Source organism: Betta splendens, chromosome 22, assembly GCF_900634795.4.
Source record: "Betta splendens chromosome 22, fBetSpl5.4, whole genome shotgun sequence".
Lineage (NCBI taxonomy): Eukaryota > Metazoa > Chordata > Actinopteri > Anabantiformes > Osphronemidae > Betta > Betta splendens.
In genome coordinates this window covers 8,854,826-8,881,836 of record NC_040900.2, presented here as the reverse complement: position 1 = coordinate 8,881,836, position 27,011 = coordinate 8,854,826, and the positions used below count along the sequence as shown (strand labels likewise).

Genomic DNA, 27,011 nt, shown 5'->3' with positions numbered 1-27,011 from the left:
AAACTACGCATTTGATGAGGTTTTTGTATTGGGGAACGGTGACATGCAGCACTGTGCTAACTAGCAGCACAGAAGTAAACTGCACTGCTGCTGCGTTTAACTGTCAACGTGCAGTTTTGGTCTTTACTGGAGCCACCGTCTATTTCCACATCCGCTCCGGTCTCTGGATATCCTTGGTCAAAGTAATGATACCCCAGGAACTGCAGCTGACGGTTGGACTGCTTGTACCAGAGAATTCGGTCGAAGTTATTATAACTGTGTGAACATGTGATTTTCGTTGTTTCAGCGCTGTCTTTGTTAAAGATGTCACTTGGAGTTTGGCGAACGCTGGAACCTGCACAAAAGATGCACATCACACATGCTCAGTGAATCAAAAGGTGACTCTTGACATAAAGCAGCATTTTCACATTGTAAAAGTGCCGTTACCTGAAACCAGCGTCACACTGCAGGTTATACAGAGAGCAATAATCAGATAGTTGTTCATGACTGATATGAAGAATAAGCTGTGCTCCCACAGTCACAGTCAGGATGTGGAGCCACAAGCCCTCCCATTGCTAGAGCCTTATTTGTGGGTGGTGTTGGTGTTGCATCATCCTATTGAACTGTCCCCTCACATTACTGTAGTTGAACTTTACTGTTTCAGTGTCTGTCATTGTTTTTTTTACATTAGATCAGTGCTGGTGTTTGGCTACAGCGCCCCCTGTTGTTCATCAGCAGTAGTGCGGTGTGATTCCTCTTCACTGACGCCAGTAGTTGGGTTTTTGTGCAGCTCTCTTAGTCTCTTGCATCAGCGTGTTGACTCACGGCACAGAAGTACACTGCAGCGTCTCCGGGTTGCAGCTCAACCACCGACAAATATCCGGTCTGAGCGTCGGTTTTGTTTGCTGGGAATCTGTCCTTGCTGAAGCCGCTCTCGTACTGGTGCGGGGGAGAATTCGTCGTGAAGACGATTTGTTTCATCATTTCTCCTGACCGCTGTCTGTACCAGTACATCTGGAAGTAGGTGGCATCTTTAGTGTGGCTGCATTTCAGCGTGGCCGATTGACTCTCGTTCCTCCAGAGAAGTGGAGTCTGCTCGACATCGCTGCCATCAACTAAAGCTGTGGGGGGTAAAAGATAAAACTTGTCATGTTGCGTTAATAAATGCAATAATGTTGTTCAGCACCGTAGACCACAGACCTACGCAGAGCAGAACTGCAGAGAGTTTGATCAGACCAGCTGAGATCATTGCTGTCTTCTTAGTGCCGTGATCTCAGAGGCGAGAGTCTGTGTTGGAGCTGTGACGTTATCACATGGGAGTGTGATATGGGGTCACACCTCAGGCTGAGGCGGATGACCAGTTTAACTAGCAGTGAGTAATGTGACATGATTACTGCATCCACTTTGGTGAAACTGGCAGACTTTTGTGGTTCCAATAGACAACACAGGGTTTTTGTTCAGCCTTCAGGGGTGTCTGTATCACTGTGTTGACTCACAGCACAGAAATACAGGCCTTTGTCTTCGGGCTGCAGACTTATCACGGTGAAGGTCCCGGCCTCGGCTGTGGGTTTGGTGGCGGAGTACTTCTTTTGGCTGAAACCTCCAAAGTCGTGTTTCTCTCTTCCAAACAAGGTGAACACCACCAGTTCCATGTGTTTTCCTGGCAGCTGCCTGTACCAGTACATCTGACTATAGCCGGCATCCTTCGTGTGGCTGCAGTTCATCGTTGCGTTTTCTCCCACTTTCGGCCACAGCGTGGGGGTTTGGTTGACCACGCTTCCATAAGCCAGACCTGTGGGTCAGTAAGACTGATCAGAACAAAAATCTTTAGTCTAGATTGTTTTAAAGGGCTCGGTGAGGTCATCCTGCAGTCGTTTACCTTTTATCCACAGCACAAATACAAACAAGAAAAGACTATGTCTCATAATGTCTGTCATCCAAAGCTCTTACTGTAGTAATAACCCACTATAGTGGTGGGCCTCTGAAGAGATGCAGGTACTGTGGGTGTGTAGTGAGGAAGCAGATTGATGCGTTACAGTGGAGCTGGTGCTCCTCCTGCTGGACATCACGTCAGCTGAGGTTCACCATCGCTGAGATGCACTGAATGGAACAAGGCGCGGCCACACGGCGTGTCTGTGGCACAGAACTCGACTTCCCCCTGCAGCTCGTGATGCCTGGTGCTGCGGGGTTTTTGTTCAGCTGCTCAGTGCGTCTTCGTCACTGTGCTCACTGACGGCGCAGAAATACCAGCCGCTGTCTCCCGGCTGCACATCCGTCACGGTGACCGTCCCGCTCTCGGCTTCTTTCTTGGTGGCTGAGAATTTCTCGCTTCTGAACTCGGGTTCAAACTCTGGTTGGCTGTTTGCAGTGGTGTACACCATTTGTTTGATGGTTTGTCCCGGCAGCTGCCGGTACCAGTACATCTGGTAGTAGCTAGCACCCTTATTGTGGCTGCAGCTTATTTCTGCATTTTCACCCTGGTGCTTCCACATTGTGCGAAGCTGGGTGACATCAGCCCCGCTAGTTAAACCTGTGGATGAAAAAAATGACAACTTATTAGACTGTGCATGTTAGAGCAACTGGAAGCATTTTAATTGTAGCAGGTTCAGATCTCACCAGTGAGCCAGAGCAGAAGGATTAAGCTACACTGTGGACCATGTGTTACACCCATTCTAGACCATCTCACATCTGAGGATAAAGCACCACGAGGAGCTGCATGTGGGAGTGTCACCGCTGTGTGACGTGATACTGTGACCACTACTGTACACGAGCTCTATATCTGATTAGTAGCAAGTTAGAGAGATAGATGACTGGACCTGAATATTTTAAAATCAGTTTTAATAACGATGCTGAGCCATGCGGGATTCAGTGATTTTTGGATTAAAGAAAAGAAATCAGGCTCATGGTTTGTACATTGATTGGATTTCAGCCCTAATTGGCTTCAGGTGCCCTTTTGTTGCTCAAGTTTCCACATGTACTGTACAACCTCTACTGAGCAGCAGGTGGAGCAGTGACTGCTGCAGCGACTCGGGGTCAAAGGTGAGGGTGTTGCTGTATGGCTCCTGCGGTCACAGCACATGTGAAACTCAGCGTCACGTGAGTGGAAGCATGATGAGGCCTTCCTGTCTTCCTGCTGGCACCCCCAGAGAAAGATGGAGGGTGAACTTGACTTACAGTACTGTTTTACCCCACAAGGGGACCTTCGATGTGACAAATGAATCGCAGTTCTCTTTTTGTTGCTGTAGTCTTTCAACGTACTTATGAAAAGTACAGTTGTAATCTGTAGTTTTCATTGCATCTTTTTGTTTGTACTGTCTTAAGGTTTATTTGTAGTTAAAATTCCCCTCCAACATTATGGACAGCAGCATGAGAATCAATATTTCCACCATGGCCAGAATTCATATAAACATTCAAACACTTCACAGTCAATTGTGAAATTTATGTTTGCTGCTTTAACTTTCCAGTGTAAACTTATTCTTATTCTTTCAGTTCTGACTCATTTTTATTACTGTGCCTCAGACTTTTTTTCTTTGGTGGGAACAAATGGAGGAACAGTTGAGTGTCTTCTTCCGTTCGAGTTTCACAGCTTTGTATTTTTTGTAAATCAGACTATGATGGAGCATAATGAAGACTCAGTGATCACGATGGGGTCCTCATGTCTGAAGTTGGACAGTCATGAAGATGGACAGACAGGAAACGTCCTTTTCTACTACTGGTGTTGTTTTGTGTTAAGCAGCAAGGCCGCCGTTGTTTTCACATGATACTCGTGTTCATCCCGTAGCTTCGGTTGACACGGAAGCGGAGGTGTTGCAGCTGTGTTCTCAGATGAGCGGCGTGGGGGTTGGTGCAGGTGCAGAGACAAAGCCTGTGGTGAAGTCCTGCGATCTGCAGGCTGCACGCCGACCACATCCGCTGAGACGCAGAAAGAGAGAGAAGCCAAAGCAACAGCACAAACGCTGCTCTGCTGTCGCTCTGGGCTTCGCTGCAACAGTTTTAACCTTTCTACACGAGGCAAAACGTCTTTATGTTCCACGATAGACATTTTGTTTTACCGAGAGTTTGAACTAAAGCAAGCACTTTTTTATTCCACATACATGTGATCTATTTCTCGATGTATTAAGTTCAAATCCTTTCATACGGTATAATTGTCATATTAGGTTTGAGCAAGTAACTTCCTCGGTTTCTTCATTGCAAATTTTGTAACCGATTAGTCACATTATGTGGCAATAATAGTTTCTATCTGTTAGTGGGAGGTATTTTTAGCATTTGTGGAAGAAGTGATGTTTGGTGTGGGATGTGAACAGTTTGCAGCAAATGACACACTGAGGTTAGAGCCTCTCATGATGCTTTTATTGAGAAAATCAAGCATTAAATCGTTCAAGCACAAACATGTATATAAACGTTTTCTTTTCAATTAAAGCTTTGATATAACTGGGTATACATAGAGCTGTTCTATTGAATGCAGAATGTGATCGGCCCAGTGTTGGACACATTTTACTGTTTCCAGCTTAGAAACGATCGTCCGTCTGTTTGTTCCTGCTTCAGTTCACCTCTCCATCGATCTGCTTTCCAGCCAAACGCTGCGGGGTTCAAACAGATCATTAGTTCTGTGACTTGACCTGCTACAGGACTACCCAGCAATGTTCAGGGACAGTTACAGTAATGGCGATGGGATCGGGTTACAACAAACCTGAAGCCTCCACAGCAGAAGCGCTACGAAGGCTCCGTACACGCAGCTCTTGGCTGTCAAAACGCCGTAGGACAGTTTGGCGCCTTGTGTGATCTTCTCATATCTCCCTGTGGAAACATGGACACAATTCAGAGAGGAGATGCTCAGCATATGCTGTAGAGACCTCAGAACAGCTGTGTTACTGCGTGTACTCACGTCTGCTGATCGTCCCTTTTTTTACTGTTGGAAGAATCACGTGTAGTTTGATTAGAGTGGAATAGATGTTTATTTTATCATATTTAATTTCTACGCCTTAGAAACGTCATACTGTACTTTTCTCGCCGAAGACAGAATCAGAAACCGTTACGGTTTGGGTTCCATCAAAGAAAGAGACGATGCAGGTGAAGTTTCTTCCAGCCGTGCCCCAGTCGGTGGCGGGGACCGTCAGCCTGCTGCTGAGGGTGTAGTAGTCGCCGTCCATCAGCGCTTTGCTGTCCGTCGTCACCACAGCGCTGCGGACCTTGAGGTCCACCTCCCAGGACACGGTGACGTGGTCGGGGTAGAACCTTCTGGCCACACACACCAGGGTCTTGTTGATATGCTTTTGCCTCTGACATTCCTTCGGAGAAGGTGGGAACACGGCTACTTGAGGCGCAGTGATGTTACGCTTTGGGTCTGCAGGAAGAAATCAGTCCATAATTTACTGCTTCATGAAAATATAATAAAAAGGACGTGATGTTCTTACTTACATACTTAAAAGTATGTGATGCTTTGTTTATGATTGAAGATGATAAATAAAAACTTCTGAAGTTCTAAATGTGTAGAATGAAAGAATGAAAGAAAGAATGAAAGAAGAAGAAAATGAAAGAAAGAACTCAACTGACATTAAACTTGCTCTTCCTGCTGTACATCTATGTACATATGTTATAGTTCATATCCTACCTGTTTATTCAAACTGTTTTGTAAACCTCTTTTCATGCAGACTGCATATTTTGCACGTTTTGTCCATGTCATGGGACAGTTACAGATTTTAAAATTGAACAACCGGATTAGTTCTTCTTCAGTTACTTAATATTCACTGTCTTACCTAGAACTGTGAGTTTAGTTCCAGCACCAAAGTGAGCTTCTGTTTGGGAACTCACAGCGTTTCGGCGGGTTGCTAAGAACTCGCTGTGAGGATGATCTGGGCGTAGAGCCAAATTTTTTTATTGCTCCACGATGTTCACTGTAGAACCCGTCTCAAGACGGAACACATGCTTTATTTTCTAGAACGTCTGCATTTACGTTCTTCACGCTTCAAGATGACTACGCTCAGTTCATCAAATAAATGGTCTTTTAAGCATATTTGAAATATTCAGTACCTTTCTTGTCCTAAAACTAAGATGACGCTTACTGTACGCTGAGAGCTAATTTTTAATTTTTCTTACCTAGAACGGTGAGTTTAGTTCCAGCTCCAAAGTATGCTTCTGTGTACGAGCACAGAGGCTTTCAACTGTAACAAAAACCTCCTCCTGACTGAGCCTCTTTTTCCAACTGGGTCTGACTCTGCACCTGTTAAAACCTGACTTCAACCTTAGTCTGCAAAGCCTGAACTCTGCTGTGGCCTCCTAAGACTTAGTTTGTTGTACTTTGTAATTGTTGTTAAATAGTCAGTTATGACTATAATTATTCTCATACATGCGAATTAAGTTTAGTATCAAACTGAGCTGATGTTGATCGAGTCTAAGGGCAATTCCTAATGAAGAGGCTCCTCTCCAGTGATGAATGTTGTTACTGTCTGAAGTACTGTATGTTGATTAACTTTCACATGAACATCATTTGAGCACACAAATAAGGTTTACGGTTTAAAAACCCTGACTTATGCACCTCAAACCTTCAAATGCAGCCCACTCTAACTATGATAGCTATTGTAGAGCTTTATTTCAGCAAGAGTCCAGTGATCTGACATTAAGAAGTGTGGTTGGTGCTGTACAGTGGGACCCAGGTTGCTTGAAGCAGTGAACTCAATGGAAGTTGGTGGGGGCAGGTTTTTGTACAGCGGTTCTATGGGGATGTATCACCGTGGCCCCCTGATCCACGGTGAAAAAACACCACTCAAAAACCTGAAGTGGCTTCCTTCCTACCTGGCCTCCGTATCTCAGCCTCCATCTCCGTCTGTGCCATGGCAGCTGTGCTGGTCGGCCTAAACCGGATCCAGCCTCACTGCTGCTATTTCAGTGATGGCTAAGAAAAGAAGCCAGAACTGTGAAGGAAGGAAGGGAGAGACCGGTTTTGTTTGTGTTTTTAACGTCTAAGGAAGTGACGCCTCTGCTGGTCACACCTCCTCATCCACTCAGAGCTGTTCCTCTATTCTTTCAATACACCAGGTAAGAAGACAGCTGCAAAGAAATTCAAGCTCCCTCGTGTGACAATAATGTTGTTTACAGCTGGTTGTGCTCCCCCAAGTGGACAAGTATCCTTTCAACACCATACTGTAACGTGACTTGCTGTACAGTGTGTGTGTGTGTGTGTGTGTGTGTGTGTGTGTGTGTGTGTGTGTGTGTGTGTGTGTGTGTGTGTGTGTGTGTGTGTGTGTGTGTGTGTGTGTGTGTGTGTGTGTGTGTGTGTGTGTGTGTGTGTATATAGATAGATAGATATATGACACACGTGTCACACACCTGTTCTCATCGGCCGCTGTGTTCCTGAGGTTGTTGTAGAGCCTCTGAGGTCTGTGAATCATTGTGCTCTACTAGAGACACAGTAGTACATGGCGGCGTCTGTGGCCTCGGCGGGGTGTATGATCAGGGAGGAGTTCCACACTGCTGGCCGGGACATGGTGAACTTGGTTTTGGTAAAAGGTGCTGCAGTTTCCCACGCGTATTTACCAAGGGAATATGTGAGCAGCTCCAAAGTCCCACCGCTGACCTGTCTGTACCAGAACATGTAGTAATGTTGATCGTCATCTTGTTCACACAGCAGAGTTGCGGACAGGTCTCCTTCATAGACGACTAAGATTGGAGGCTGGTCAATTTTAACACCAAAGGAAAAACCTGCAGGAAGTCAAAGAACAAGTAAAGCAGGAGAAAGTCTCTAAATTAATAGTAAAACATTGTTTTATTAATTAAAATGTTCTTACTGAAAAAGAGTAAAACATGGATGGGATTGTCCATCGTCACAGGTTAGAGAGCGGTTCTGTGCATCCACAGTCGCTTCCAGCATTTATACTGGTCCTCGGTTCAGGCAGGTTCATCTGTACGCGTACAGTCGCCTAGTGGACACTTAGCGCAACATCAAGAGTTATGTTGTGCAAATCATATAAAGTAGCATTACTGTGTGTTACTCTCTATGTTTGGCGTTTATTTACAGTCAACAAAAATAAGCACATGTGGGAGAAGTGATTCTCAGTTTAAAAGGTTCTGTAGAATGACTTATTAAACAAGCTGTATGTCATTTCCTTATCAAGGAATCATCAGACTACAGCTCCTTCCTGCCTGGATGCCAGCTGTGACAGGCAGGCGTGATATTTGTATGATGGTCTGATCTGTGTGAAACACTGTGAGTGGCAGCGCAGTAGTAGGTGCTGCTGTCACTGAGGAGCAGCTCAGTGATCTGAAGAGAGAAGTTGTTTTTAGATGTATCTATAGTCGACTGGATGCGGCCCTTGGTTTGCTCATATTCTCTAGTGAGGAACTCCACTGGAGCTCCGTGGTGGTTCTGTCGGTACCAGTACATGGTCTGGCTTCCCATGCTGGCCCCTGGACCCAGGCTGCACTCCAGCACCGCTGTGACTCCAGGAGGAGCGATGTGATCTCTGGGCTGAAGGACTACGACACTGACACCTGCAGCACATGTAGAACAACGTTTTATTGTGTCGGCTTTTAATGAAAAGAATCCTATCTCACACAAGCGTCATGTTTGTATTGTTAATCCATCGAACCCACCTGAGTGTAGAAGAAGCATCAAAAAAAGGGCTGCAGGAAACATGTCAGTGTGAGGCCTCCTCCAGCAGAATGAGGCAGAGTCGCATGCCACAAGTGTATTAAAGCATAGTCACATGACCATAGGAGCGATAGCTCGTTCCAACTGACTGCAGTTCCCCTTCACTGTCCGTGAATATTATGGGAATATAATATAAACTATATATGCAACATTATAAAGTAATATTAATTAATAATTAATTAATATTACTGTATAAAAAGTTCAAACTTTCTTTTGTGACCAAATCCACAATAAAACATCTAAAACTACGTTAAAAGGAAGTTTTCTCCTGAGTAAAAGCGAGTGTATGCCTTTAAGGGAGCTACGCTGGACTTTAAATGTCTGCACCAATCAGGAGCCAAATCACCCGGAACACGTCGCCGATTAAACGCCTAACAGGTGTCTGAAACATGATTGGTTTAAACCCAAACGTTTGTCTATATCCCGGTGGTGCCCCGCCCACTTTTAAATCTCCCGCAAACTATGTCCACGCCAAGACTTTTGCCGTTTTGTTTCTTTCGTCAAAGTTCGGACACGGACGTAGAACCGGAACCGTCCTTTTCAACCGTAACCGACCAGAACTTGTTTCCTCTGAGGTGCAGCTAGTTGCTGCAGGTGAGCCTTTATTATTTTACAGGTCCGTGCTAATCTATGACTGGTGCTGAGGTAAAATACGTGATTCAAAAAACTTCATTAGTAAATCTGACTACATGACTTCTGGCTAACAGTACCCACCTGTGCTAAGCTGTTGTCCAGGGCCTGCTTTCAGCCGTTTGTTTTGCTTTAACAACTCTAACCTATTTAATGTATACATGATATTTAAAGTGTGTGGCTGTTGTGTGTATGTTTAAATAATTAGTTAAGTTTTGGGCCTTTGTCTGCATGTTTACCTTGGGATCTTAAACATCAGAGCAGTGAGCACAGGGTTTTAGTCATGGGAAGACATTAAACCACATCACTGTGTACTGGCGGCGCAGAAATACACAGCTGAGTCTGGCAGCGTCACACTGTTGATGATCAGAGCTCCTGCTTGCATGTCTCTCCTTGTAATTTCAAACCGACCGTCAAACTGCTTCTCATACTGCGGGTTACTGCCGATGTAGCTGAATCCAACTAGGGTTATCTGACCGCTCTGTGTTTGCTGATACCACAGCATGACATAAAGGCCACTGTCATCGTGGCTGCAGTTGATTTGTACTCTTTCTGCTGCGCTGACTATTCTTGGATGAGACGGCTGGAAGGTCACACTCTTCACTCGATCTGTGGGGTTAAAGAAATGAGTTTATAAAGGACTAGAGGTGCTACAACACAAATGTTATTAATTAATGTTATTACATGAAAGCAAGATGAAAAGCGCTCCGATCACAGCTGGATGCATCCTTCAGGGAAAACCTCTGCTCCTTTACTGAGGGTTTATACTGAGATGCATTGTTGCACACGGCCTCGTTTCCAGGAAGCAGGCGGGTTTTTAGTGGGGGAGTGACGTCAGGGTCCAAGACAAAACAGAGCCTTCATCCTCTGTTCTTCTTACTGGCTCCCACCACGTTGCAGAACTGGTTTTCATGTATTAATCTTAAGCTTTTAAATCCTCCGGGAGCCTCATAATCAACTGTTCCCATCCTCTGGTCACTGTTCAACCAGCCTGTCTGCGTTCTCTCTCCCACCTGTTGTTGCCTTCCAGCTCCAGGGGGACCCGGCTGTGTCCTGGTGCTGCTCAGGAGGTGCTGGATTTTCCTACTGTACTATGTGACAGTGCTGACCATGCTGAAGGGGGATGATGTGTGTCTGGTGTTTGTTTTAATTCCATCACGTGTGCTTTGTCTCCACCTGTTGGTTAAATCGATTTTGGACTGAAATGTGATCAGTTGCTTCTTAGTCGGTCTTATTGTTGGGGCCAGTGACCAATCATATAACTTTACATTTTTAGAGATGTTTCCCCTCCTCCTTTATTTCTTTCTTGCTCCTATTAATTTAACTGGAACTAACACTTCTGGTTCAGGCGTCTGATATCATCGCCTCCACTCTGGATGAGAACCAGATGAAGGAGAAACTCAACCACAGTCAGGTGTGGGAGCTTCTAGCAGCGTCTCTGCTGGTGTTTTTGTCACAGGCCTGATCTCTTTCACAGCACTGTGTGGACTGGCAGCGCACAGATAAACAGCCTCATCCTTCTGCTGAACGCTGCTTATTGTCAGAGACCAGCGTTCTGTCGCTGATCTCGCTGCCTTAAAACCGGATTTGAATTCTTCTTCAATAGTGACTGTGCCGACTACTATAGTCACCATCAACTGGAGGCCTCGTCCTCTGAGCTGCCTGTACCAGTACAGATATTCATAGTCTGTGTCGTTTTGGTAACATTGCATTTCTACTGAGTCGTTGGGCAAACTGGAGATGTAGCGAGGCCACTGAGTGATCAACACGGACTGAGAAGCTCCTGAAACACAGAAGATAAAAGTTTGATTCAAAGCAACAAAACTTAAAACCATATGAAATGCTTTTTATAAAAAACATATCTCTTTAGTTTACCTGCAGCCCACAGTAGAAAAAAAGTCAAAGCAGCGACACCTGGGGTCATTTTGACTCAAATAGAGGAAATGAAGTGAATGAAATTGAAATGAGCTGGGACTTAACAGCAGGGAGGAAGTGACATCACTGGATGACGATTACTCCTCAGATGGAGTCTGTAACATCAGGAAAGACAAAGACCACTATAGCTCATGGCGTTCTTGGAGTCTCTTCTGTATGTGGATTTGAAGGAGAGAGGAAGTCATGCAGTGGATTCAGACAGACCAGTGAAGTGTGACGTGGAGCAACTGTGCATTGACTGAGGCCTCAGCTTTCAGAGGAGAGGAGGTTTTTGTAAGGAGCAGATGGGCGTTTGATGTACTGTGGCTGACTAGCGGCACAGAAGTACGTTGCAGAGTGCTCGTGTTGCAGATCGGCTATGGAGAGCGAACCCTGCTTAGCTTTGTCCCCTCGCAGATCTCCAGCCAGTTTGAAATGTTTCCTGAAGGCCTCCTCCACGCCGTCGTCTTTGAACTCGACATATCCGTATCCCACGAGCGTCAGGGCTGAGTGACCGGGTACCTGCTGGTACCACAGCATCACCCTGTAGTCGGCTGGTAGTTGGTGCGTGCAGGACAGCTGGGCGTCCTCACCGGCGTTGATGATGACAGCAGATGGAGACTGATTGACCTGGTTCCCCACAGACAAACCTGCTGGAATCACACAGGGCGCCTTGAAGGTCTGGCACGTGAGGGTAAAGCCCAGCAGCCGCAGGTCTACTCACCTGTGAGCAAATGGCAGAGGAGAAGCGTAATCATCTTGTACAGTAGATAGTGATGATGATGATGATGGTGGTAAGTCATGGACCATGTGCTGGCATCGTGTTTAAGGAGGATGTGATGCAGAGAGGAGTGGCTTCACTTGCTTTAACTTGAGGCCACCTCAAAACCCTGCACACAACCACAGGAGCAGATGGGAGGAGCTGCTTCATCTCCTCCAAACTGATGATTAAACATTGTGTTGGGTTTTTGTAACGTTCAAGGGGGACTTGTGTCATTGTGCTTCTCTGGCTGCACAGTAGTAAACTGCACTGTGCTCCCGTTCTACAGCTTTAATTATCAGAGATGCATTCTTTGCTGTATTCCCACTCAAATCTCCAGAGATCCCAAAACCCTCTTTATACGAGTCTTCCATTGTGACGTCTTTGAAGTAGAGGTATCCGATGAGCTTCATAGCCGTGTCTCCAAGCGAGCGCTGGTACCACAATATCACCCTGTAGTCTGTTTTATCATGGCTGCAGAAAAGGTGCACTTTGCCTCCAGGGTCAGTGATGAATTCAGATGGAGCCTGACGGACTTCAAGACCCAGACATGAACCTGGACAGGGACAAAAATCACAACTTTAAAAAAATAATTTTGTATCTAGAGAAACGTTCTTTATGACTAAATTACCTGTTAGGCAACAGAAAATCATTAAATGGATCATATTACAAATAACATGAAAATTCTCTCCAAGGTTTTACATAGACAAGTTAGTCAGCTCAGCAACGCTTTGCTGAAGCTGATGCATTAGGAGGAACAGGAAGCCATTAAAAACCTTGTGTGTAGCCTGACAAACCTCCAATCGGGGGCATCTGGGAGGAGCCTGATGTTTCATGGTCTAAGTGATGATGAAATGTCTCCATGTGAGCGCTGGAACAGAGCATCCTCAGAAGATCAACGCTTCAGTGACTGCAAAACATTTGCACTGTGTCTTTGTTAATGAGACTGCAGTAGTTTGTAAAGTTTGCACAGTTCAACTGAATTGAAAAAATTCCTAGATCCCATCATAGTATCAGACCCAAATAACCACGACAGCAGGTGCCTGTTTGTCTCCTTCTGAGCAACTAATGATGACGCCTTGCAGGTTTTTGTCTGGTTCTGAGGGGACTTTTATCAGTGTGCTTTACTTGCTGCACAGTAGTAAACTGCACTGTGCTCTGATCCTTGGACCTGGAGGATCAGAGAACCGTTCTTTGTTGCAGTTCCCCCCAAGTCTCCAGAGATCGTAAAATGATCTTTATACTGCTCCTCCATTGTGACGGCTTTGAAATGCAAGTATCCAATGAGCTTCATGACCGTGTCTCCAGGTGAGCCCTGGTACCACAGCATCACCCTGTAGTCAGTTTGATCATGGCTGCAGAAAACCTGCACCTGGTCACCAGGTTTAGTGACAAGATCAGAGGGAGACTGATGGACCTCGACACCCAGACATAAACCTGGAAGGAGAGAAAATCAAGAAAATGTGTGGAAACAACCGATGCGCTGTCATTTACTGTATGAGTGACTGTATGATTACCAATGAGCCAGGATAGAAGCACTAATGTTGCCATGTCTGACTGAGCCCAGATCTATGAGCAGCTCCAACCTTATATAGCTCCTATACCCTCCCCCACAACCCAGCTATATTAGGTCTATCAGTTTTCTGATGCTCCAGCACCACCTTCAGGAGCAATTTGCCATAATAATAATCACCAGATTTATTGATGGGTTTTTGTTCAGCTGCTGGAACGTCTCACATCACTGTGTTTGCTGACAGCACAGAAGTAAACAGCGCTGTCCTCAGGCGTCAGGTCTTTCACAGTAAGAGCCCCGGTCTCAATGCTGTCTTTGACGGCTGAGTATTTGCCTTCAGCCCCTTCATATTGTGGCTTCCCTCCGTAAACCGTGTAGACGATGAGGCTCATGGTCTCTCCTTGACGCTGTCTGTACCAGTACATCTGGGTGTGACTAATGTCTTTGTTGTGGCTGCAGTTCATCTCTGCAGATTTGGACACATAGCTCCAGCTGATGGCCGGGTGCTGGGTCACCCCCTGATGCTGGGTCACACACTGAACTGTGTGGATCCACAGAGACGAGACTGCAAACGTGAGGAGCGCGTGAGTCATAGTGGTCGCGTTGGACTGAGACGAGGGTGATGTCGCGGGCTGTAGTATTCAGTGGAAGGTTGAAGGCGTGGAAATTATTACAGTATAAGCTTTGATCTGATCAACCAATCATGAGCTTTTATTCTGAGCTGCAGTGACGTCGCATGATGTCAAATCAGTGGCATCTGACCCACGTGTTGAGGCTAAAGCTGCAGCTCTGGCCTTCATCAGCCCCTCCTCCTTTATGAATGAGCTTGCATCAATAAGCATGAAGTCACCGTTCGCTGTCTGATGAGAGGTTCTTGTACAGAGGAGCAGGCGTGTGCCTGGCAGCACAGAAGTAAACGTCTCTGCTGCTGCGCTTCAGGCCTCTGATGGTTAACGTGCTCTCCTTGTCTTTGTCCGCGCTCCCGTCCATCTCCACCTCCACTCCCGTCTCTGGGTTCTTGTTGTTTTTATACATGTACCCCAGGAATTGGAACCTTTTGTTCTCTGAATATTTGTACCAGAGGATGCGGTCGATGCTGTGTGAACAGCTGATGCTGGCTTCTTGTCCCGTCTCCCTGTAGATGTCACGTGGACTCTGGTGGACTTGGTCACTGAGAGAGGAACCTGTGGGAAATGTTCAGCACAGCCGTGGCAGAAATCTGGTGTTTATGCCAAACAGAAATAATTACAGATGCAGAGATGAGAAGTTTATTTCAGCTTTTACCTGCAGTCACAGCAGAGTTCACCACGACGCACAGGAACCAGAGGATCATCGTGGTTAGTCTAGAAAACAGCATCACAAGTTGTTATGATGTTGAGAAGTGCTCGCTTTTGAATTGACCCCTGACCTCTGACCTCGTCTCTGCCCCTGTGATGTGGTGGCATCTGCTTAGTATTAAATATGTGGCAGGTGCACAGGCTGCTAGCTGTTCAACGGACATGAGGAGGTTGTGTATGTGGAGGTTTTGTAACTGAATGCTTGTGGTTGATTCTCATATTTCTTTACTGTGTATTGTTCTAGGGTGAACCCTCCCAGCGTGGGAGGAGCCGCCGGGCCGCATTCTCCTTAAATATTCGAGCAGTCACGGCTCTGCGTGAGCATCTGAGGAAGCGGCGCAGGTGCTCGCAGCTGCGGTGGGGAGGTTTTTGTGCCGACGGCCGGGGATGTGCGCCACTGTGGAAACGTGCGGCGCAGAAGTAAACTGCTTCGCTGCTCTGGCTCAGCTCCCTGATCCTTAATGTGCAGCTTTGGTTCTTGTTGGCGCTCCCTCCCATCTCCACATCCAGTCCTTCCTCTGGGTTCAGACTGTTTCCCACCACGTAGCCCAGGTACTGCAGCATCCCGTCCTCCGCCTGCTTGTACCAGAGGATCATATCGTAGTTTTCGATACTGTGGTGACATGTGATTGTGGCTGATTCCCCCTGTTGTTTGTAGATCGCAGCAGGAGTCTGGTGGACTTGGTCACTGAGAGAGGAGCCTTTAAACACAGAAATAAGCCTAAATATGGCGATAAAGCTGTACAGTAGAATGTTTAGGAGGATTTTAAACAAATATTACCTGAGACCAGTGTGAGAGTGAGTACGAGGCAGCAGACAGTGATCATAATGATGCATTTAGTGAGTGGATTTAGGAGCATCCTCATGTGCAGGTCTGATTGTTAACACCTTAAACCGTCCCATCTAAACTAGCTCTTTATGTAGATGGTGTCGATTTGGTCCCTGAGCTGCTGCTCTGCACAGACGCTGCTGCCACCTGACGACAGGAAACCAGATGGCAAAGACCTGAAATGAACCCTGAGACGCTGTAGGGCTGAATATGCATCTACAGTAATCACACTGAGGTGGTTGTGCGTCATTGATTAATGAGATACTCGGAGATGAGTGCAGGTGTCTGGAGCTGAGACGTGTGGGGAGGTTTTTGTAGCAACGACCAGGGATGTGCAGCACTGTGTAAACTAGCAGCACAGAAGTAAACGCTGCTCTGGCTCAGCTCCTTGATTGTTAACGTGCAGTCAGCATCCTTGTTGGCGCTCCCTCCCATCTCCACTCCCAGTTCCTTCTCAGGAGCGGGACTGGTAGCCAGGACGTACCCCAGGAACTGCAGCAGCCCGTCCTCCGCCTGTTTGTACCAAAGGATGCGGTTGTAGCTGTCGATACTGTGGCGACATGTGATCGTAGCTGATTCTCCCTGTTGTTTATAGATCGCAGCTGGAGTCTGGTGGACTTGGTCACTGAGAGAGGAGCCTGTTAAACACACAGAAATAAGACTAAATATGGAGACAGGCCTCCAGATGTTAAAGTTGAATATTACCTGAGACCAGTGTGACAGTGAGTATGAGGCAGCAGACAGTGATCATAATGATGACTGGATTAATCTCTGCTCCTATAAGTGAGGTTGTTTCCTTCTGGATGTGCAGGTCTACTGATCGTTACCACCTTAAACCGGCCCATCTGTGTGGGTGGTGTCAATTTGCTCCAAGCGGCTGCTCTGCACAGACGCTGCTGCCACCTGATGACAGGAAACCAGATGACATGAACCCTGACCTCTGGTATAACATGTTCTGAGGTTGTTTTGACCTCCATGTTCTGTTATACTGTACTGTACATGTCTATCGTAGGCAGTCATTGATGAACTGATTAAAGAGTGCAGGTGTCTGAGCTGAGACGTGTGGGGAGGTTTTTGTAGCGACGGCCAGGGATGTGCAGCACTGTGTAAACTAGCAGCACAGAAGTAAACGCTGCTCTGGCTCAGCTCCTTGATTGTTAACGTGCAGTTAGCATCTTTGTTGGCGCTCCCTCCCATGTCCACTCCCAGTCCCTTCTCAGGAAAAGGACTGGTAGCCAGGACGTATCCCAGGAACTGCAGCAGCCCGTCCTCCGTCTGTTTGTACCAGAGGATGCAGTTGTAGCTGTTGATACTGTGGCGACATGTGACCGAGGCTGATTCTCCCTGTTGTTTGTAGATCGTAGCTGGAGTCTGGTGGACTTGGTCACTGACAGAGGAGCCTGTTGAACACACAACTCAACCATTAGCCACCATATGAGTCCACAGGTAGATGAATGATCAGGACTTTACCTAAAACCTGTGTGACGGTGAACATGAGGCAGCAGACGGTGGTGATAATGATGCGTTCATGGACCCGGTTCACCAGCTTCCTCATTGTTGGAGCAGTTTCCATCTCTGAATGTGCAGGTGTGCTGATCATTACCTCCCTCCTGTCAGGGAGACACTGTGGATGTGGGTGTTACCTACAGGCTGTGCCGCCACCTAACGACATGAAACAGAATCACATTGACCTGAAGTGAACCCTGGAACCTGGACATGTTTTTGTTTTTTTTATTATTGTGGCAGAATAATTTTTTTGTGTGTGTCTCTGTGATTAGAGGTTTTTGTTCAGCCTCCACGTGCGTCTGCATCACTGTGTTTGCTCACAGCACAGAAATACAGGCCCCCGTCTTCTGCCTCCAGGTCCTTCACGGTGAACGTCCCCCTGAAGGCGTCGGGTTTGGTGGCTGAGAACTTGTCGGGGCTGAACCTTCCAAAGTCGTGGTCTGGTTTGGTCGTGGTCGTGAACACTATGAGCTCCATGGTTTTGCCCGGCTGCTGTCGGTACCAGTACATCTGGTAGAAGTCGAAGCTCTTGGTGTGGTTGCACTGCATGGTCCCATCTTCTCCCTCGTCTGTCCACAGCTCGGTCGTCTGCGTGACGTCGCTGCCCTCAGCGGAACCTTTCACCCACAGCGTGAGCAGCACAAAGCTGAGGCCACCGTGTTTGATGGAGAACAACATCCTGAATAACTGCCGGAGCAGTGGCAGCGATAAGACGACCTACAGGTGGGAGAGTCTCTGCGTCACGTGGCTGAGAATCAATCGTGCCAGGAGCGTGTGTGGAGCTCGAGTTCCCCCTGCAGTCCATGAGAGGGACGGGAGGAGCTGATCCATCCTTCATCTGACTTTTTGTTCAGCTGCTGAGGTAATTGTGTCACTGTGCTCACTGACAGCACAGAAATACCAGCCGTTATCTCCCGGCTCTGCAGCCGCCACAGTCAGTGTCCCGCTCAGAGCGTTGGCTTTGGTCACCGGGTATTTGTCTTTGATGAATCCAGCTTCGTACTCAGGCTCTTTGCCTTCGAACACAAACAGCATTTGACGCATGGTTTCTCCAGGCAGCTGTCGGTACCAGTACATCTGGTAGTAGGTTGCACCCTTCGTGTGGCTGCAGGGGATGGTTGCATCGTCTCCCTGGGCCTTCAGCAGCGCGTCGGGCTGGTCCACGTCGCTTCCATCAGTGCGACACAGAACGGTGGACAGGAGGAGGAGGAGGCGCATGGCGATGGCCATGTTCTGTTAGAAACCACACGTCTGGTGAGGCTGAAGCAGAAGAGCAGGTGGGAGTGTCAGTGTAGGATGATGGGAACCACCCACAGGACCTGACTAGACACCGGATCCACAGATTGGATTTGAATGTTTGAACAAGCTGCTTCATCATTTCATCTTCAGCAACTAACTTGTGCCCAGGTATTAGGTTGAATCCTGCAGTGATTTTTTTTTATAGATTTGACGGCTTCTTTTCCATATTACCAGTAATTTGTGGACCTTCTGTGCAACCTGTGGTTTTGTGTCTGCCTTCGTCTATGTATTGTATTCGGTTATCCTCAGCGTAGCTCAGTCAGATTATAAAGAAGCTGTTTCTAGACAGATTCATGACAAATCTGATTCAGTGCACGTGCAGCAACACCGCACCGTGGCACTGAGCTGCAGCCGACAGCGCCGCCCTGACGGATCCCAACTGGGTCAGAGCAGCTGATTAGCATCTCCAGAGACCCTGTTGGGGAGAGTCTGGCTGCAGGTGTGCAGGAGGTTTTTGCATTGACTCAGGGCGAGTCTGCAGCACTGTGCTGAGTGGTAGAACAGAAGTAGACGCCGCTGTCCTCCAGCGTGACGTTAAAGACGGTCAGGGTGGAAGCACTGCCGCCGTCTCCATCAAAGCTGATCTTTCCCTTCACGCTCTCGTCTAGATACTTGTGCTTCAGGTTCAGGTACCCCAGGTACCTAAAGGCTTGGGTTCCATCTTGTTTGTACCAGAGGACACGCTCATAGTTGGGAATGCTGTGTGAGCAGTGGAACTCTCCGGTCGCAGACTCACCGACCCTCTTGATGATGAAAGGAGGACTCTGATGGACACTCAGAGCTTTAGAAACACCTGCAGATGAGAAGACAGATCAACACCAGGCCTCTTACTAATATTAGCTGTGCACGTTCAACTACTGACCCTCGCTCCCCGTCAAGTGAAGCAAACCCAAACCCAATAGGAAGACTGTAAAGGCCATGCTGAGCTCTGTACAGCTCCAGGGGACGAGGACGTGTCCCAGTGCAACCAGCCGAGCACTGATCTCTGCTTGTCAACAGGAAGCTGTTGAACCCGGTTCATCTGTTGAGGCTTGTCGCCCCCTGGAGGCGAGAGAGTCTACTAAATCCAGGAGCATTAACTAAATCATTTTTCTAGAACATCATGCTGACTAGCCTCAGCTTTTCCACAGACTCTTCACCTAGTGCTGGCCTTCAAGCTTTCACATTCATCTTCTTTTAGTAAGTAAGTGGTACTTGAATAACCTAAGTGGTACGTAAACATAGAATCTACACTTGTGAACATTGCCTCCCCCCACTCAGCGATGGAGACACTTTATTTGAATTCTGGTTATTTCCGCAGAGCCTGTGATAAAATCTTTCTATTGTTTACATGCAGGTGTTTGTCAGACAGATGGCTGAAGGTTTTTGTATTGACTGGAGGAGGATCTGCAGCACTGTGCAAACTGGCAGCACAGAAGTACACACCACTGTCCTCCAGTGTGAGACTGGATACATTGAGGCCTGACTGCTTGCGTCCGTCTCCATCAAAGCTGACTTTTCCTTTCACGTCTTCTTCTGGATATGGGAAGCCCAGGTTCAGATATCCCAGAAGCTTCAGCGCCCGGTGTTTGTCTTGTTTATACCATAAGATGACATCATAATTTGGGATGCTGTGTGAACAGCTGATCTCATTATCGACGCGTTCACCAGGTCTCTTGACCATGAAACGTGGTGTTTGGACGACGTCTTTGCTGTCAGTCGCAGCTGTGGGAAAAAACAAGACATGGATAAAGATATTTTGATATGATATATTATTTTTTTAGATTTTCTCACCTTTTTCTGGCAGATGCAGAAAATATAATAAGAAGAGAGTGAAGATCATGTCTAGATTTAAGCCACTGTTATTCTTTGAGCTCCTGTCAGAGAGGTTGAGTTAAAAGCTGACACTGACTCAGTCAGTCCTGTTCTGCATTTTATGTGTGTAGGCTTGTTGCCCCCTGCTGGTACGATGAATACGGTTTGCTTCAGTCAAGCACCGGTGAAGTTGGACCTTTTATAAGAAAACTCATATTTAATGTCTTCTTTCGTTGCTGTGTCACATTTGAACACATTTACCAATTAAATATTTAATAAGTAATATCATCAGAACAGTAACTGAGGCCTGAAGATCAGCAGGTGGGAGGGTCCTTGACAACCTCAAAGTCCTTTTGGTTCTCACCTTCCCCCTCATAGTGCAGGAGATGAATCATCTCTGAGGTTTTTGTTCAGCTTCAGCGTGTGTCTACATCACTGTGCTCACTCACAGCACAGAAGTACAGGCCTCCGTCTCCAGGCCCCAGGTTCTTCACCGTGAATGTCCCGCTCTTAGCGTCAGGTTTGGCGGCCGAGAATTTGTCTTTGCTGAACTTCCCGAAGTCGTGATCTGGTTTGGTCGTGGTTGTGAACACTATGAGCTCCATGGTTTGTCCCGGCAGCTGTCGGTACCAGTACATCTGGTAGTAAAATTCACCCTTGGTGTGGCTGCAGTTCATTGTTGCATCTTCACCTATGAATTTCCACACGGTGGAGGTTTGAGTGACATCGCTGCTTTGAATAAAGTCTGTGGACGCAAGAGATCAATTAAAAAAATAAAATAAATCTGCAGCTGTCTTTATAAACTACAGTTGATGTTTTCATGTATTTAAATTACCTGGACTCCACATTAAGACAGACAGGAGCACAAGCTGCTGTTTGACGTCCATCGTCTGTTGCACAGAAACTGGCCTGAGTCTGGGTTAATGTGAGGAGCTGCAGGTGGGAGTGTCACAGCAGGGGGTGAGGCGACGCAGCGAGCCGCTCCGCTCAGCGTGTGGTTTAATTGGTTTAGGATGCAGAGCACCGATTAGATCACACGTGGCTGCTGCTGCTGTACATATGTGTGTGATGGTGGTTGGGATCAAATTCAGGCGTCGCAGCTGAAGGTTTTTGTATTGACTGGAGGAGGATCTGCAGCACTGTGCTGACTGGCGGCACAGAAGTACACACCACTGTCCTCCAGTGTGAGACTGGACACGTTGAGGCCTGACTGCTTGCGTCCGTCTCCATCAAAGCTGACTTTTCCTTTCACGTCGTCTTCTGGATATGGGAAGTTTACATTCAGATATCCCAGAAACCTCAGCTCTCTGTGTTTGTCTTGTTTATACCATAGGATACGGTTATAGTCTGTGATGCTGTGTGAACAGCTGATCTCCTTGTCGACGTGTTCACCAGGTCTCTTGACCATGAAACGTGGCGTTTGGACGACACGTTTGCTGTCAGACGCAGCTGTGGGAAAAATCACCATTTAGTAAGAAGAACAAAGAAATGATGACGTTTAGTTTTTCCAGTTTTGGATTATTTCTCACCGTTACTCTGTGTTAGAAGCAGACAACATATGAAGCCAACAGGGATCATGTTCATCACCTGTAGATGGCTGGTGTAATGAGCTGGGAGGTGTCACAGAGCAGCAGCTTTAACTCCATAAGAGGAGGAATCGGGGACGGTGAATTGTTGGCCTCATGTCCTGTGACGTTTGGCTCCATCTGCTGGTGTAAACACTATTCATCCACACAGTGTTGCACCATTAGACGACACCTGGAACTACACACCACCCTTGTTGTGGCTCCACAGTAATAATTTGATTGTTTCCACACGTTGGCGTCTCCTCGATGCCACAGACCTAGTGATCAGCTGCAGGCGGAGCGATCGAGGTGCAACTGGCACACGCGCTGTTTGAATTGAGTGAGGTTTTTGTTCAGCTTCAGCGTGCGTCTACATCACTGTGTTCACTCACAGCACAGAAATACAGGCCTTTATCGTCTGCCTCCAGGTTCATCACCGTGAACGTTCCGCTTTCAGCGTTGGGTTTGGTGGCTGCGAACTTGTCTTGACTGAACTTTCCAAACTCATGCTGCGCCTTGGCTGTAGTAGTGAACACGATGAGCTCCATAGCTCGGCCCGGCAGCTGTCGGAACCAGTACATCTGGAAGTAGCTAGCGCCCTTGGTGTGGTTGCAGCTCATCGTGGCCTTGTTGCCCTCATGTTCCCACAGTTTGTCAGTCTGGGTCACATCACTGCCGACGGTCAGACCTGTGAACGGTAAACTTCACTCATCTATGCCAAAATATGAACCACTTCTATTCAAACTGCGTCCAATGCTTCACCTGTGGCCCACAGCCCACAGACAGTCAGTGTCAGCAGGGTTTGTGTGACAGTACCATCCATGTTCTGTTCGCCAGAAGCCTCCAGAGGCTGGTTTTGAAGTGAAGAGCTGCAGGTGCAGTTTGCTTCTTCCTCTGATATCAGGGGGCAGATTGTAGTTTGTGGTGCTTGAGCTCCTCCTGCAGCCTGTAGCTGTGATCAGTTCAGCTGCTGTGTTCATATACACAGGTATGTTTTCTATTGCAGAGAAAAAAAAATGCCTGTTTCTGAGTGTCCCTATATTCTTAAATTTTACCTGAGATCATTTTGGTCGACCCCCATTGAAAATCTGTGAAGTTGCCCTTTAAGTTTATTCACTTTCTTCTGTACTCGCTCAGTAGAGGTCGCTATTTTTATACTTTTGTCGAGGTGGAGAAATGTGGGAATCGACATTTTGTGTTAAAACTCTTGAAACTGTTACAGGAAAAATACTTCCAATAATTCCAAGAACTTTAAGTTTGCTTGTTTTTCTGCATTCTATTATGAGTCACGTATTGAAATGAGAACATTTAATATGTTAACTGAAGATCAGTAAATATTGTTAGAAGTAATTTAGATTTTAAATAAGTTTTGCCCTCTGGCGTTTTCCAATCCAGACGAGCTCCTGGCTCCTCTCACGCTGCGGTTTCTGCACGTTGCTGCAGGTCGCACGGAAAACAATATTTATTCACACAGCTGTGGTTACAAGTGCACGGTGTTCAAGGTTATGCTAGAATCCACACACCAGTAACAAACTGGGAGGACATGGTGTCTGTCCTGCAGCAAACCTAAAGTCCAGGAATTAAAACAAAACAAGGTGCACTGACAATTGTTAAGGAGTATTTTATTTTAAATAAACTGGCTGCTGCGTCTCTGTCTGTTAATTCAGACAATCATTGTGAGTGAGAATCCAGCATTTGTCTGTAGAATCACCAAACAGCCAACGATATAGCGGGTGACTCAGACATGACTGCCTTGAAGGCGGCTTGGTCAGGTAAAAGTGTTGAACCCAGTCTTATTGTGCAGAGGGATCCCCTCAGCGCCCCTGAATTCCTCCGCGATGTCATCAAATGTGCGTCCCTTGGTCTCAGGGAGGCGAAGCCACGTGAAGACGAAGGCCAGCAGAGCCACCGTCATGAAGAGGAGGTACACGTACACGCCGCAGACTTTCTGTGTGGGACAGACGACAGCTGTTTGTTCTACTCAAGGTACTGACCTTCCATCCACCAGGACCGCTACAGACCCAGATCTTCCGTCAAGGGACTTTGAACACGTGAAACGGCACCGTCAAAGAACCTACCAGCAGCGGAGGGAAGAGCAGCGCCAGAAGGAACTTCCCTCCCCAGTTGAGCATGCTGGTGAAGGCCATGGCGATGGGCCTGCCGGGCTGGTCGAACAGCTCCGCAGCGATGAACCAGGAGATGGGGCCGGGGCCCAGCTCGTAGGCTGAGATCAGGCAGAAGACCAGCAGGACCTGCAGGCTGCGCAGCTCCGGGACCAGGTGCTGTCACGTGAATGGAGAACTCGGACTCAGAGATTCAAACCTTGGACATCATCTTTCCATTAGGGCGATCTTACCAGGACAGAATCGGCGATGGTCATGAGTAGATTGCACAGTGCTATAGAGATGAAACCAGTCAGGAGCAGCTTCTTTCTTCCTGCCCGCTCCATCAAGAAGAACTAGATGAGACAAAATGGGACTGCTCTCACTTTAGAGACTCAAGACTTGGGTGATTCTAGAACAGGATCAGTTCTATCATGTAGTAATGCAGAGGTTTATACTCACTGCCACCAAAGTGAAGGTCACGTTGACAGCCCCGACGCCCAGGGTCAAGTATTTGGCCTGCTCAAAATTAGCCTGGAACATTCTGGTGGAGTAATTAATGATCTGGAAGACAAAACCAGGAATCTGGTTTAATTTGTTACCGTGACACCACTATACAGAGCTGGGCCTTGGTTGTTTTCACATGACGGACCGCATTGAACCCTGACAGCTGGCTGCCCAGGTTAACCACGAGCACGATGATGATGGGCTGCCGGTATCTGGGCTTGTTGAAGAACTCGCGTGTGGTGACGCCGCTCTGAGTGTGGGCGGCCTCCTCCTTCATTTCCTTGAGCTCAGCAAACACCCTGTCTGCGCTGCCTCTCAGCCTCATCAGCGCTGTGGGGTTAAAACATCCTGTTAGTAGCCTAAATACTGTTATTTTGGCTCATCTCTGGTGCGGTTACTGCTAAACCCCCTCCCTCGCTGCGACCCACCGGCCTCGGCCTTGCTCTCCTCTCCCCGGTTGATGAGCAGGTATCGAGGGCTCTCGGGGCAGAAGGGCAGAATCAGGTGCTGTGCCAGAGCAGGAATGAGTGACAGGGACAACATCATGGCCCAGTTGTGCTCTGTACCCAGCACCGTCTCGAGCCCGGCCACCTGCCAAACAACCACAGGAATTTAGTCTGACAGTGTGATTGAATGTCTACATGATGCCGCAATTCGCGTCGCATTCTTCTCTGGATAGTTTGGTCCAAAACACACAGTCAGGCTCCATCCTCACCATTCCCACTAGGATGCCAGAGGCGAAGGACACCTGGTTGAGCGTAGCGAACGCCCCCCTTAGAGCGGTGGGGGATGCTTCCTGGATGTACAGAGGATTCAGACTCATCACCAGGCCACAAAACAGGCCGAACACCAGCCGTCCCACGATCAGCACCTCGAACGACTTGCTGACTTTGGAGGCAGACATCAGACAAGCTCCCACCACAGACAGGCAGTTCACTATTAGGATGGAGTTCCGCCTTGGGGAAATTAAAGGGCAGTTGGACGAAGGCAGGTGGATGAACAGTGCCTCTTGTTGGGTGCTGCTCCTACCTGCCGTAAGCATCGGCCAGATATTTCACTCCCAGTGAGCCCAGAAGAGCTCCGAAGTCCTTAATGCTGACGGAGAGTGACCACAGGAGAGTCAGACTGTGATCTGGCATCGACTGGTTATGTCTGACCCTCCAGGTGTGGTTAAAGAACTCTTCGATGATCTGAATGGTGTCAGAGACACAATCTGGGGTCACAAATTCATTTGCTGCTTGTAACTGTTTAGTTGCGTATCCTGATCCTGCTATGTGTTTTAGCTTCATTCAGTGTGGAATCAGCTCGTCTGCTGTGATGTCAAGCTCAGTGTTGCAGCCTTATTCATATTTATTTTTGTCCCTTATCTCCAGTCGGCACTGCTCACCTTCCCAGGGGCGTTGACATTGCCGGTGTGGTAGCCGATCTGCAGGGAGCCCAGCACCACGGCCAGGATGGAGGTCAGGAGCGTGGCTGTCAGATGGTTCTGCAGCAACAGTGTTGCAGTAAGTGAAACGCTGTTTTCAACCTTTTGTGCTCGCTATTATGGGGGACATGGAAATGCCTCAAGTACAGCAACCCTTGCTCAGGTCGATTGTGAATGTAGATTTGACCAGCGCTGCATTACAAGTATATCCTTGACTCCGTGACTAACCTCAGCAAGCATGTGACTGATCTGTAGGTCACAGCAGCAACAGCAGTATTTTCACACAGTGGCAAGAGGTCTAGATTTTTAATTAACCACAAGTGAGTGTCAGTCCTCCTTCTTTCACTGTTAAGTAAGAAACACAGCGGATCAGAACCAACCTCCTGTGATGTCATTGGCTTGGCTGAGGCGAGGTATCACACCTGTAGGCAGACGTAGGCGCATATATTGTCTCCTGATTTTAGCTTCTGTGAAAACCAGAGCGTGGCCAGACGGGCGGATTAAGAAATAGAAATACACCTCCGTCTCATGGCTAAGACAGTTATATTCATCATTACTTTTCTGTTGCATGGGGCTGTTTTCTAACTTACCTGTGCTGTGGAGTATCGCAGGCCTTCCAGATGTAGACAAGCAAAAATCAAGACGTTTTCTGTCGATTTTCTGACGATCAGTCGGTTTTGTTCATATCGTAAGGTTTTTCGCGAGTCCCAAACCTTCCTGCCGTCCTCATCCCTGAGTTTCACATGATTTTCTGTTGGAACCCGTAGGAACACCCGCACACACCAAGCCAGCAAGTCCAGTGACGAACTCGCACCCGGGTGCTGAATTTGAGACAGACCCGACAGAATAGCAGCCGGGGGCTCCAGCTGATCGTCGGCCGCGGTTCTAACTGACCGCGGATCAGTTTGCAGCAGCAAATGAACTTCAGCGGAACCCAAAGCAGCTCAACAGCAACTTGTTTCCATTTGGACCAGTAACCGGGGGCGGTTGTCTTTCTAGGAACTAAGAAAATAAGGAACCCATGAGTTTGTAGGTTGTTCTGTTGAACCTGTGTCTGATTCCTGTACATGGAAACTCTCCACGTTTCCTTTTCCAACATCTGTCAGTTCATTCTGGACCTGAGACAGAAGCAACATGTACAAACCACATAAGCACGAGGCCAAAATCAGACAGAGCTTAATCAGAGATAAATAAGCGCAAATC

At 47.5% G+C, this 27,011-nt stretch overlaps 2 protein-coding genes and 15 gene segments (V, D, J or C); all 17 read right to left on the bottom strand.

Annotated features, from left to right (window-relative positions):
• Window positions 1–486: 486 nt before the first annotated feature.
• LOC114848763 (T cell receptor beta variable 29-1-like) lies at window positions 487–1,412 on the bottom strand. The segment is given in 2 exon segments: window positions 487–1,100; window positions 1,180–1,412. Coding segments are annotated over 2 exon segments (375 nt in total).
• Window positions 1,413–1,436: 24 nt separating this feature from the next.
• LOC114848762 (T cell receptor beta variable 29-1-like) lies at window positions 1,437–1,970 on the bottom strand. The segment is given in 2 exon segments: window positions 1,437–1,771; window positions 1,859–1,970. Coding segments are annotated over 2 exon segments (393 nt in total).
• Window positions 1,971–2,159: 189 nt separating this feature from the next.
• Window positions 2,160–2,706, bottom strand: LOC114848761 (T cell receptor beta variable 18-like). The segment is given in 2 exon segments: window positions 2,160–2,509; window positions 2,596–2,706. Coding segments are annotated over 2 exon segments (390 nt in total).
• Window positions 2,707–4,307: 1,601 nt separating this feature from the next.
• Window positions 4,308–11,221, bottom strand: LOC114848760 (M1-specific T cell receptor beta chain-like). The gene is made up of 7 exons (XM_055505862.1): window positions 11,132–11,221; window positions 10,737–11,039; window positions 5,736–5,807; window positions 4,982–5,323; window positions 4,865–4,888; window positions 4,670–4,776; window positions 4,308–4,559 (listed from the first exon to the last, which is right to left on the bottom strand). Exons 1-7 carry the CDS (start codon window positions 11,178–11,180, stop codon window positions 4,521–4,523), a joined length of 936 nt encoding a protein of 311 aa, XP_055361837.1. The 5' UTR covers window positions 11,181–11,221; the 3' UTR covers window positions 4,308–4,520.
• LOC129603613 (immunoglobulin lambda variable 6-57-like) lies at window positions 7,811–8,731 on the bottom strand. The segment is given in 2 exon segments: window positions 7,811–8,466; window positions 8,569–8,731. Coding segments are annotated over 2 exon segments (408 nt in total).
• Window positions 11,222–11,232: 11 nt separating the features above from the next.
• On the bottom strand, window positions 11,233–12,159 carry LOC114848759 (T cell receptor beta variable 10-3-like). The segment is given in 2 exon segments: window positions 11,233–11,823; window positions 11,895–12,159. Coding segments are annotated over 2 exon segments (465 nt in total).
• Window positions 12,160–13,608: 1,449 nt separating this feature from the next.
• Window positions 13,609–14,078, bottom strand: LOC129603615 (T cell receptor beta variable 29-1-like). The segment is given in 1 exon segment: window positions 13,609–14,078. A coding segment is annotated over 1 exon segment (390 nt).
• Window positions 14,079–14,097: 19 nt separating this feature from the next.
• LOC114848419 (T-cell receptor gamma chain V region DFL12-like) lies at window positions 14,098–15,025 on the bottom strand. The segment is given in 2 exon segments: window positions 14,098–14,627; window positions 14,728–15,025. Coding segments are annotated over 2 exon segments (411 nt in total).
• A 368-nt stretch (window positions 15,026–15,393) lies between these two features.
• LOC114848403 (Ig kappa chain V-V region HP 91A3-like) lies at window positions 15,394–17,351 on the bottom strand. The segment is given in 3 exon segments: window positions 15,394–16,247; window positions 16,315–17,009; window positions 17,080–17,351. Coding segments are annotated over 2 exon segments (438 nt in total).
• A 46-nt stretch (window positions 17,352–17,397) lies between these two features.
• On the bottom strand, window positions 17,398–17,793 carry LOC114848415 (T cell receptor alpha variable 5-like). The segment is given in 1 exon segment: window positions 17,398–17,793. A coding segment is annotated over 1 exon segment (396 nt).
• Window positions 17,794–17,949: 156 nt separating this feature from the next.
• On the bottom strand, window positions 17,950–18,731 carry LOC114848757 (T cell receptor beta variable 29-1-like). The segment is given in 1 exon segment: window positions 17,950–18,731. A coding segment is annotated over 1 exon segment (396 nt).
• A 45-nt stretch (window positions 18,732–18,776) lies between these two features.
• Window positions 18,777–19,484, bottom strand: LOC114848417 (T cell receptor beta variable 14-like). The segment is given in 2 exon segments: window positions 18,777–19,207; window positions 19,277–19,484. Coding segments are annotated over 2 exon segments (387 nt in total).
• Window positions 19,485–19,578: 94 nt separating this feature from the next.
• LOC114848756 (T cell receptor beta variable 5-1-like) lies at window positions 19,579–20,314 on the bottom strand. The segment is given in 2 exon segments: window positions 19,579–20,118; window positions 20,188–20,314. Coding segments are annotated over 2 exon segments (465 nt in total).
• A 234-nt stretch (window positions 20,315–20,548) lies between these two features.
• On the bottom strand, window positions 20,549–21,199 carry LOC114848755 (T cell receptor beta variable 12-5-like). The segment is given in 2 exon segments: window positions 20,549–20,953; window positions 21,044–21,199. Coding segments are annotated over 2 exon segments (381 nt in total).
• LOC114848412 (T cell receptor beta variable 3-1-like) lies at window positions 21,154–22,116 on the bottom strand. The segment is given in 2 exon segments: window positions 21,154–21,657; window positions 21,738–22,116. Coding segments are annotated over 2 exon segments (417 nt in total).
• Window positions 22,117–22,132: 16 nt separating this feature from the next.
• On the bottom strand, window positions 22,133–22,596 carry LOC114848754 (T cell receptor beta variable 12-4-like). The segment is given in 2 exon segments: window positions 22,133–22,461; window positions 22,590–22,596. Coding segments are annotated over 2 exon segments (336 nt in total).
• A 782-nt stretch (window positions 22,597–23,378) lies between these two features.
• LOC114848389 (solute carrier family 2, facilitated glucose transporter member 1) lies at window positions 23,379–26,752 on the bottom strand. Of its 2 annotated transcripts, XM_055505860.1 has the most exons (12): window positions 26,399–26,752; window positions 26,189–26,275; window positions 26,037–26,106; window positions 25,770–25,868; window positions 25,412–25,572; window positions 25,098–25,338; window positions 24,811–24,973; window positions 24,528–24,712; window positions 24,338–24,439; window positions 24,130–24,231; window positions 23,852–24,055; window positions 23,379–23,721 (listed from the first exon to the last, which is right to left on the bottom strand). In XM_055505860.1, exons 3-12 carry the CDS (start codon window positions 26,046–26,048, stop codon window positions 23,542–23,544), a joined length of 1,449 nt encoding a protein of 482 aa, XP_055361835.1. In that variant the 5' UTR covers window positions 26,049–26,106; window positions 26,189–26,275; window positions 26,399–26,752; the 3' UTR covers window positions 23,379–23,541. The 2 variants fall into 2 exon arrangements, with proteins under 2 accessions (XP_055361835.1, XP_028994689.1); XM_029138856.3 differs by lacking the exon at window positions 26,037–26,106 and having other exon boundaries at window positions 26,399–26,751.
• Between the last annotated feature and the right edge of the window lie 259 nt (window positions 26,753–27,011).